This window comes from Leptonychotes weddellii, chromosome 1, assembly GCF_054177405.1.
Source record: "Leptonychotes weddellii isolate Sample4059 chromosome 1, ASM5417740v2, whole genome shotgun sequence".
NCBI classification, from domain to species: domain Eukaryota; kingdom Metazoa; phylum Chordata; class Mammalia; order Carnivora; family Phocidae; genus Leptonychotes; species Leptonychotes weddellii.
In genome coordinates this window covers 51084742-51095960 of record NC_138369.1, presented here as the reverse complement: position 1 = coordinate 51095960, position 11219 = coordinate 51084742, and the positions used below count along the sequence as shown (strand labels likewise).

The 11219-nt window shown below is 52.9% G+C and overlaps 1 protein-coding gene across 1 annotated transcript in view; it reads right to left on the bottom strand.

Annotated features, from left to right (window-relative positions):
• UROC1 (urocanate hydratase 1) overlaps positions 1-10808 on the bottom strand; it is a 44649-nt gene extending 33841 nt beyond the window's left edge. Inside the window, 3 exon segments of the mRNA XM_081823181.1 lie at positions 131-275; positions 1395-1525; positions 10634-10808. Of these exon segments, the coding sequence (XP_081679307.1) occupies positions 131-275; positions 1395-1525; positions 10634-10759 (402 nt within the window). The 5' untranslated portion in view covers positions 10760-10808.
• Positions 10809-11219: the final 411 nt, after the last annotated feature.

Here is an 11219-nt window from a genome sequence, read left to right as displayed (position 1 = left end):
GATACAGCCACTGGGGGAAGCTGGGAGCAGGTTTAGTGGTCCCCTCTCCACTATCTTTACAACTTCCTATGAATCTATCTTTGTTTCTAAATCAAAAGCTTAAAAGCATTATGCGTACGTCTTGAGTTACATTTCTATTGGGCAGTGCTGGCCCCAGGCCTCAGTTTCCCCCGGTTGTTACCTGGGCCACGGCAGGGTCCAGGTTGTTCATGATCATGTGCATGATGGCTGCAGCAGCTCTCGTCCGGCAGGGGTACTGCCCGATCGGGTAGGCCCTGCAAGGGGAGTCCAGCCACCAGGTGTGACGATGGGAGGGCACCAGGCTCCCTGCCCGCTAAAGCTCAGGCCCACGCTGGCCACAGCCCAGCACCTGGCCACGCAGGTGTGGACAGCCAGACGGCATCCTGCAGAAGTCGCCCGGGAGTTGCCAGCAGATGGCAGTTCCAAACCATCCAGGCCAGCCCACTCTGGTGCTCACGTCGTTCCCCTCCCCTGATGGGGAGTTAGGTCCCTACCCAGCTGCACCACCCTTTGTCCCCACTTGGCAAGGTCCAACTGGGAGAACATGGACTTCGAAGCAAAGCTGATGTCTGCCTTCCAGAAGCCTCTACTCCAGATGGAGTTTATTCATCCCTTCTTTCCTTCATGCCACCAGTGCTCCTGGGCATCAATTCTAGAGCACATGCCAGGCCGACAGGCCCTGACAGGAATGAGGGGACGTGGCTCCTACTTTATGGGGAGAATGACATTCCCTGGGGTGGTTCCAGACAAGTCTGGGCCTCAGCATATTCCAGAACAGTGGTGCTTAGAGTGTGAGCTCTGGGTGGGGGCAGCATTGTCTGGGAACCATGAGAATGGCAGACCCTCGGGCCCCCACCCCCCAGAACTGCTGAATCCACAATGTAGGGTGAGGCCCAGCCATCTACCTTTTTTTTACAAGGCCTCCAGTGCCATGCACCGTTCAGCCTGAGACCCCCCTAATGCGGAACCTAAGCTGTTTGAGGACACTGACAGAGCCATCCCTTTAAAGCTCTCCTCATCTCTCGGTAGGACAAGGCATGAAGTTTAGGAAAGGGATTTCATATACAATTTGGCTCCAGAATTGCTCAGGATTGACTCCCCAGGACGGTAGGTCAGAGACACCTGTCTGAAAAGGATTCCCTCATCTTCTGGCCAGGCTGGCGGCTGTAGCCAGCTCGAGGCTACAGACCCCCCCACAGACGACAACACGGCCACCACCCGCTCTCTGTGTGAGGGCTGTCCACTCAGCTTGCCACAGCTGTGGGCCTCCTAGTGTGGACAGCCTGGACTCCCCCCGGCTGACCTCCAGCTCCGTCCCTCCCATGAGCTGCCCACTCTGGGCCCCCTTTGATGCTGCACCCCCCAGCACTGACCTCATTTTCATGGCAGGGCAGAACCGGTACATGTAGATATGCCCATACAGTCGCAGCTCCTGGGCAAACTCAGGGGCCAGTAGCTCCTGGACATCCGGGGGGAAGTAGCGCAGGGCATTCCTCAGCGCCAACTGGGGGAGGAGAAGGGGGAGGGGCAGATGGAGGCGGGCGATCTCCAGGCCAAACACTGTGAGGCCATCCCCTTTCCCTACTTAGATTCGCCTCTGCTCCACTGAGAAACCTATGCCCCCACCCAGAGACTACCTAGTTCTCACTTCAAGCCCATCTACAATGTCACCTCCTACAAGAAGCCTTCCCTGATTGTCCTCCCCGCTTCATGTAGGCAGATCTCTAGTCCCTGCATTTGTTTATCCCAGTCAAGGACCAGAGAGGGGCCTGCCCTGAGGCTTGCAGCTACAGTGGGAGATGCAGACTCAAGGGTGGAGAAAGCAGATCTGCCAGGAGCCCACGGCCAACTTGTGCAAGTGTAGAGAAGCAACAATGCATCAGCGCCCAGCTTGGCAACCAGCCTCAGACAATGCACAACTGCACAGTTGCAGCTCTGGAAGTGAGATCCCTCCAGATCCAGGCAGGCCTGGGGCAGAGCCTGGAGCCAGGGACAGCAGGCCAAGAGAAAGAAGAAACCTTCCCAGGGCTTCTCATCCAGACCAACTCCCAAACCCTCTTGTCAATCCTCCAGACGTCCCTGAGGGTCCTGGTCCTGGCGCAGGGCCTTGGCACTTACCCTTCCCTCTGCCTAAACCCACTCTGCCACCCTGCCTTCTCTTGGAGGGTCTCTTCCTCTACTCAGGCCTCAGTCCAGATGCCCCTGCTCTGCAGTGGGCTGCCTTGACCTTCCCCTCTTGACTCCCAGGCTCTCCCCCTGCCTCTGTGTCCTTCCCAAGCTTTTCACTGTTGGATGTTCTAGGGGTTGCTTGTTTTCTCGCTTACAATCTGTCTTGCTAAGTTCAAGGAGGGCGGGAGTCCTGGCAGACCCCTTCATAGCACTCTTCCTTCCAACCCCTGGACTAGAGCCTGGAGGCAGGCAAAGTGCGAGAGGGGACCAAGGTGACAGCCTGGTGTCTGGGTGGATGTGGAGGCCATTTCTTCAACCAGCTGACCCTGGGGCACAAAGCGCTTTGGGGGTGGGGAGATGAGGAGCTGGGTGTGGTGAATTTATTCCCTCATTCACTCAGTGCCTATCTGCTGAGGGAAGAGGTGGTGTGATACTTGAGGAAGATAGGTGGGCTTTGGACACGGGGAGGCAGCAGGTGATGGGAGAAGACGCTAGGGCCCAGGACTAGGTATGCCAGCATTTGGGCAGGGACAGAAGTACTACCAGGGAGATGACACTGGATGCACAGCCAGGAGCGCAGGTGCCTGGGGCAGAGGGCTAGGAGCAGGACCACCTGTGCAATGCACCCAGAGGTCCAACGCTGCATGGGTAAGACACACCCAGGACTAGGGACGAGGGTGTCACTGGGGCCTTAGGGGCTGGGTGGGATAGGAGGAAAGAAAGGAGATGGGTAATCAGGAGGCAGCAGATGGCAAGAGAGGCCATAAAGAAAACCCCAGCTCAGGGCATTAATTTTCATGTGGAAAAGACACGCATCATCCCTTCTCCCTTGGAAAAACAACTGATGAGAAATAGGAGTTTCTCCCTCAAGAAGAGTGGCTAGGAATATGCTGCAGCAGGAGGGTCTCAAACTCCAGCAGACGTCGGAATCACCCAGAGGGTCTGGTGCAGCCTCTGATCTGCGTCTCTGACCAGTTCCCTGGTGCTGCCACTGCTGGCCCGGGGACCCCATTTTGGGAACCACTACAGGGTATCAACGAGGATAAACCATCCACAGCGACGTGCAGCGGCCGGGCAGCCTCTCCCAACCTGCTGTTGAGTGAAAGAAGCCCACACTTAAGGGACACACTGCATAACTCTGTTGATAGGCCAAGCCACGCATTAGACGTCAGGACAGCGGTCCCCCTTCAAGGCCCGGGTCTGTCCCCCTCTCCCTGTGCACCTGTGACATTCACATCTGTGCACACGTGGTTTTGGCTGCTTTCTGTGCATGTACACCTCAACACAAAGATTACTGTTGTTTTCTAGCTGGTGTAGAGCTTCTCATAAGAGCTTTTCAAGTGAAACTGAGCATTTAAAGAGAAGTTTCAAAAGCAATACATAACACACACACACACAAAATCTACACAAAACTTGACCTTACTACATAGCTCCTAATGTATTCTATCCTGTTCTAGTTTCTTTTATTTCATTTTCTAATAAATACTGATTGCAACCCCCTAAACAGATTTCACAACCCGCTAAGAGGGGGCAGCACAGTGGGAACCCAATGTCCTCACAGCAGGGCCGGCTTCACTTGAACTTACCGAGGTCCTGGACTCAACCTTGTCAAATTCTATGATTTTTAAAATGTATCAATTGATAGAAATAACTTGGCCATTCTTCAAAATGTCTTTAAACGCTGTAAAAAATTCAGCCTGTTCTGAAGGAAGAATGCATGTATGCCATACACATAAAGGGGATTCTGGCAAGTTCCTGAATCCTAAATGCAGCACAAAATCTCTGGGTGCCATATTTTCCCCTTGCATAAGATTTCCATTTTATGACCACTGAATTTTTCTTTATCCCCGAAATTCACTAATTTAGTCTAGATATGTCTTAATGTCAACTATCCTACATCAGATTTTCATTTTTTTCTCTTTCCAGGATAAACTGTATCTTTTTATCGACAATTTCATGTTTTTACTTAGTTCAGGAACATTGTCTTCTATTATAGTTTTGTTCAATAACTTTGTCCCCTATGTCTAGAGTTATGTAATAGGCATGCAGTAAATATTTCTTGTGAAAAAATTCACAAAGCAGCAGATCTGTTTGCTGGCCAGGATTCAATGCTCCAAGTCTCTTATTGGGAGCAACTCTCAGCATTAAGATGAGAAAATGGTGCTCAGACAGGTTGTATCTGCCCAAGATCCCACCACAGGCATGAGGCAGGACTATGGGGGAGCCCAGGTACCCAGGGACCTTGGGGACCTCTGCAGAGTAGGCTCAGCGAGGAAAGGCTGGGTGTAGTGACAGGGTCGGCGGCCCACCGAGAAGCATGAACAGCAGCCAGAGCTGAGCCTGCCCCTGGCCCTGCCACCTACTGTGTGACCCTGGGTTGCTCACCCCTGCCTCAGTCTCCTCATCTCTTGGCATGGCCTACTCAGCTGTGCAGTCAAAAGGATCAGAGGAGAAAATGCGCACTGTCCAGCACACAGCGCCTCTACTCACCTGCTCTTTTAAAGACCCCTAAACCAGAACCTAAGGAGTATTTCTTGCTTCCTCCCTAACCTGGCTTTGTAGCTTCCTTGTTTAGAGGTCTTTGGTTTATTTTAAGATATCACAACACCCACGGGGAGAGCCAGCAGGCACCCTACTTGGCAACTCACGTCCTGGGTGGTCAGCTGGCATGCTAATCACAGGATGTGACCACGAGTACTTCAGTTCTCCAAATCTCAGTCTACATCAGAGGGTCTGCTGTGCAGCATATAGAATGTCAGAGGTCGGGACGCCTGGGGGGCTCAGTCGGTTAAGTGTCTGTCTTCAGCTCAGGTCATGATCCCAGGGTCCTGGGATCAAGTCCCACATGCTTCTTCCTCTCCTTCTGCCCCTCGCCCTGCTCATGCTTCCTTTCTCTCTCTCCCTCTCTGTCAAATAAATAAATAAAATCCTTAAAAAAAAAAGAATGTCAGAGGTGAATTATCATTGGTGAAATTATGGCCCATTAATCATATAATACATGTTCTAAGTGGGTTCTTATTGATAAAATCAGATGTATTCAAGACACATAAATTGGAAAGAATATTCTAGACAACTCCCCACTCCCACCTGGCCTCAATAGGCCTGAAAATCTAACAAACTCAGTGGCCTGTTCCCTTAGGGTCAGAGGATTAATTCATAGAATGTCCCGGGTTTAGTCATCAGGTTGGAGAATTCTGGATGCCTAATGGTGTGGTGGGCAGAATAACGGCCCCCAAAGATGTCTGCACTCTATGCCTTGGAACCTATGAATACATTAAATTACAAGGCAAAACAGATGTGATTTTGCAGATTAAGGATTTGAGGATGGGAGATTATCCTGCATTACCCAGCTCAGCCCTATATATTCACCAGAGTCCTCGTAAGAGGGAAGCAGGAGGGTCTGAGTCAGAAAAAGAGATTTGAATTGGCTACGCTGGTGGCTTTGAAGATGGAAGACAGGATGAGGCCACAAGCCAAAACCCACAGACAGACAGTCTCTAGAAGCTAGAAAAGGCAAACAAAGAAATCCACCCCCACTCCACCCCCAACCCCCCGGGAGCCTCCAGAAGGAATGCAGCCCTGCTGCATATATTTTTTAACTTGATATTTTACAATATATTTAATGCTACTGAAAATATATCACAAACTTTTGAGACATGTAAACATAAACCAGGACAATCTCATGTGTAATATTTGTGCCCCGAAAATGGGAATCACAAGACTCAATCAGAGAGCAAAAGAACAAGCATGATTTCAATATCCTTGCATACACATTAGTGTTGCTTGCCTGTGGCCCAAGGAAACCCATTTCAGATTTCTAACAGCAGCCCTAGGAAAATAATAGACAGTGACAGAATCCTGTCTTGGGAACAGTGGTACTTCTGCCATAAGCAAATCTTTCCTGGGTCGTGGCTGATCACCTAAAAGGATACCAGCCTGCGACATTGGTTAGCTCACAGAACAGTGTGTGTGTGTGTGTGTGTGTGTGTGTGTGTGTGTGTGTGTGTGTGAGAGAGAGAGAGACAGACAGACAGACAGACAGACAGGGAGAGAGAGAGGAGAGGGAGGGGGAGAGAACTCGGCTTAGGCCTTCCTTCCATCCTAACTGGCACCTGTAAGTTTTTGACTTCACTCTTTCTGTCAAAAATCATGGCCATGATCCACCTGGCGTGGCCTTGTTTGAATCACCCCAGTCCTCGCACCCACTCTTGCTCAGGCTTCATTAGGCCAGCTCTGGCCTGAACTGGAGCAGGACCTCCTGGGTCTAAACTGTGGCTCAGGTGCTTCCTAGCTGCGGGCAGGGCAGCCTCTGCCCAGGCTGCAGCTACAGTGCTCTGGCTCTTCAGATCTCGGTCTATCCCAGAGGGGTGGCTATGGGGCACCCTTCACGTCCCTGAACTTCAGTCTCCTCTCCTGGAAAATGAGCACAATAACAGCACACACGTCATAGGCTGTCTTGGCGACTAACTGAACAGAGTCTGGCACATACATGTACCATGGGATTGCCAGCCATCAAAATAATCATCTCCCACACTCATGGCCCTCCGTGCTGCCAATTCTTTCTTCTAGTTGGGCCTCTTGCCCACCCTGCCCTTTTAGGAAATCTGTAGAAACCTTTATACTCTCTGTGGGGAGTATTGTTAAGCAGCAGGTCATGCCCCTACTCAGAAACCCTCAAGGGATACCCATTACTCATCTGATAAAGTCCCCACTGCTTTTGGCTTTCAGGGTCCTCAATAATTTGGCTGGGCCTGACTCTCCAAGCTCCATAGCCAGCTTGGACCTACACGGGGCCTCCTTCACCCCCATGATACTTTGGACAGGCCCTTCTCTGCATGTTCACTCACTGCCCCCCTTTGTCTCCAAATGGCCTTCCTTTTTGGATTTCCCAGTCTAAGAATCTTGACCATGTTGCCATGACCACCTCCTCCAAGAAGCCCTCCTAGGTTTCTCCTGCCCACTAAACTCTTGTAGGATTTGGTTGAGCACTTAGCATAGACTCTTGCCTGTTCATTCAACAAACAAGTACTGGTGTCACTGAAGACCCAGGAATGAACCCAACAGATCCCCACTCTCAAGAAGCTCAACATAGTGTGTTATTAGTGATGGGGACACGGACACAGGTGGGAGGTCTTCAGGTCTGGGTATCTGATGTCCAGAATAGCCCCCGCAGGTGGGGCAGGATTTGGAGAAAAGGTCACTAGGGTAGTTGCGTATGGCACCAGGGGGTGCTAAAGACATTTCTAGTAGAGCAACTGCTCCTATGACGCGACGAAAATTTCCCTCTGCACTATGGAAGCTGTCCTGTGTTTGTGCTGAGAATACACTGACTAAAATTATAGCCAGACCATACTCTATATTTAAACAGAGAAATCTACTTAAAGAAGAACAAAGGGTGAAGCGCACCCAAGTAATGAAATACTGCGCACCAGTTACAAGTATGGGACAACTCTAAACTCACCAATAACGAACACCTAAAAAAAACTGACGTGTATAGAATGTATCTATATTCTTAAGAAGGACACACACACATTTTGTATGTACACAGAATGTGTGTGGATGATGTGCCAAAAAATGGCCATGGTGACTCAGGAGGAGAAGTGGGGAACTTCCACGATTATAATACTTGACTTCCTTATCTTACAAAATTACCTGGAAAGTTTATGTCAAAAATCAAAGAGACACATTAAATTTTGAAAGAATTGAAAACAAGCTGAAGGAAAAGTATAAAGCGAGCTGCTGATGAAGTCACTGGGTTTGGGACTGCCTCTCGTGTTTCTTCTCTAAGGGGAGTGTTCTCACACAGGACGCTTCTGTGACTGGTTTGAGGGGTTTCCCCACATGACCAATTCTCCCCATCAGCTGGGGGACCTAAGATTCAATTCAGTTCTGACACCATCTACGCGGAGTCAGCTCACACCGGGAGCTAACACACTGAGTCCCAAAACCTGCCCCTCCCACTTCAGATGCTGGTCACACATCCCAGGCTTGCACTTGTACTTCTGACCAACCAGCTACATATCAGGACTCCCACAGCCTCCTTCCTTGGGTTCCTAATTTACTAGAGCAGCTCACAGAACTCAGAGAAACATGTCTACTGGTTTATTATATAATAAGGCATATGAGAAAGGATACAGATGAACAACCAGACGAAGAGGTACACAAGGCAAGGTTTGGGGAAGGGGCGTGGAGCTTCCATGCCCTTTTAGGGCACCACACCTGCCCCAGCACTTCAGTGTGTTCAGCAACCCAGCTCTCTGAACCCTGTGGTTAAGGGATTTCTATGGAGGCTTCAGCACAAAGCATGATGGATTATTAACTTGATTTCTCACCCCTCTCCCCTCTCCAGAGAATGGGGGTGGGGCCCAAAGTTCCAAGTTTCTAATCATGGAATGATCTTTTTGTGACCAGCCCCCATCTAGGAGCCCACCCACAGTGGCTTCCTTAGAACAAAAGAGGCTCCTATCACCCAGGAAATTCCAAAGAATTTAGGAGCTTTGTGTCAGGAACGGGGGTCAAAGACCAAGTATTAGCAGGAAGAGGGGTCAGGGCAGAGGTCAACATACATCTTTCTTACTGTTTCACAAGCACCAATGGAAGGCTGGCTGACCCTGGTACCCCAGGGAAGATTTAGCGGCTTCAACAGTCCAAACTCCCAGACCTGCAAGAAGCCCCTACTCCAGGGGTTTTGTGTCCTTCAAGCAAATGGCGACATACCCAGGGCAAAGATGAGGTGACCAAGCTCCTCAGCTCCTGGGTGCCCTCCTCCCAGCACAAGAGGCCATCACACAGCCATAAAAGTATCACCTGAGGGGCGCCTGGGTGGCTCAGTCGTTAAGCGTCTGCCTTCGGCTCAGGTCATGTTCCCAGGGTCCTGGGATCGAGCCCTGAATCGGGCTCCCTGCTCAGCCGGAAGCCTGCTTCTGCCTCTCCACTCCCCCTGCTTGTGTTCCCTCTCTGGCTGTCTCTCTCTCTCTCTGTCAAATAAATAAAATCTTAAAAAAAAAAGTATCACCTGAGATGGGCAGGTGGCAGAGCCCTCCAGGCCCTCAAGGTCAAAAGTCGAGGCCTTGGCACCCAGCGGGGAGGTGACCCAGGGGGAGGAAGCTTTAATGACTACCTTGACGTAGTTCGGCTGGCCGAGATAAGCACCGCCCCCTAAAGGGGGTGGAGCCAGGCCCAGCGCCCCGCCCCCAGCAACACCCCGCACTCCCCTGCGCCCCGCCCCCACCCTTCCCTGGCGCCAGCTCCGTCCAGCCCCGCCCCAGAGCCCGCCCACGCAACACCCCTCACACCCAGTACCCCGCCCCCACCCTTCTCCTAACTCCCGCTCAGCCCAGCCCCGCCCCAGCGCCCCGCCCTCAAAAAACCCCTCACCCCCAGCTCCGCCCAGCCCTGCCCCAGAGCCCCCGAGCGCAACACCCCTCATCCCCCGCACCCCCTCCACCCTTCTCCTGTGCCAGCTCCGCCCAGCCCCGCCCCCTCCCCGCCCCAGCGCCCCCCAGCGCCCCGCCCCCACTTTGTGAGCAGCGCTGGGCAGAAAGTTTAGGGGCAGCCGCTGAAGCGCAGCAGTCTTTATCTGGGGTGGGGTTGTGTGATTCCTTTTTTAATGTTTGTGCTTACTTATATTTTCTATCCCCCCCCCCACACACACACTGTTCCTGAAACTCTCTAGTAATTCTGAGTAAAGAAAAAGGAGAATACTGTTGATATAACCGTGCCACCTACTTCATTTCATCGGGCCTCCACCACCGTGTGGTGTAATTATCCACCCCGCCCCCCCAGCTTACGAGGGAGACAAGTGTGCTCCCAGACGGTCAGACCTGCCCGGGGTGCTGGCTGGAGCGCCCCCAGTCCCAGGCCGTCTCCGGCCGGGCTCTCGGGGCTGTGGGCGACGGTGGGGACACCTGGCTTCCGTCCTGTTCCTACCAGCATCATCGCGCCCCCACTGCCGTTCTAGCCTTCCGCTGCAAACTCACTGCAAGATTTGCGGGGAGGGACACAGGCGAAGACAAGAGCTGGCTTCGTAGATTCAAAGTCGTGTGCGTGTCTGGGGCAGGAGGGTACACCGCGCTGCCATGCTTTTGGGGCACTTCGCCCCGGCTTCACTCCTCTGACTGAAGGCAGCCACAGAGCCGCTGCTTCCTGGCTGAGTGACCTTGAGCCTCAGGATCCCCACATCAGTAATGGGTACCCTAATCTTGCACCCAAGGATGGCCGTTGGGGAGAGAATGAGGAAGTGGGTGGGCCGAGGGTGGAACACGTTGGATCCCCCTGTCCCGTCGACACCCCCTCGGGAGCTCCTGGCCGGCAGGGGTGGGAAGTTGAGTTGAGAAGCTGCAGCTCCTGCAGATACAGCAGGAATAGGAAATGCCCACCCGGACCATCTGGAGGGCACCCAGAGGGCAAAAGACCCCGGCGGGAATGGGGCCCGACTTCTTACCTGCTCCTCCGCGGGGCTGAGGCCGGGGGTCCTGACCGGTGCGTGGGGCACCCCAGCCCAGCGGCCCGGGTTCTCCGGGAGGGGCTGCAGTGGCAGGCCGGAGCATAGTGCCTGGAGGCTGGACATGTCTGGCTGAGACTGAGACGGAGGCCAGCTCTGTGGGGAGGCCAGGCAGAGACTGGGCAGTCATCGTCCCGCTGGGCGGGGACCTCCCGCTCCAGAGCCACCTCCTCCAGCCCCTCATTGGGCCCAGGGCCCGCAGAAGGAGCCAAGTATAGGTCATTGGGTCATTGGCCCCTAGCCTGGCTGCCTGCAGTGTTGACCTGAGGTGGGGGCAGTGCTCTGGGGAGAGGCAGGCTTCATGCAGGGGAGACTGCTACATAGGGGTCTGTTTGTCCTGTTAGTGGGGTGTTGGCCTTGAGGGGTTGCATTTTCTAGGACACAGCTTTGGAGAGCTGGTGGGGCTCTGACGTTGGGGTTTGCTTTGGCAGTCTTACCCCAGGCAGGCGATGTTGGGTTGGTATCTTGATGATGGAGAGCCATGTGATACTGGAGCTGGCACAGAATGCAGGGTCTGTGCAGAAGG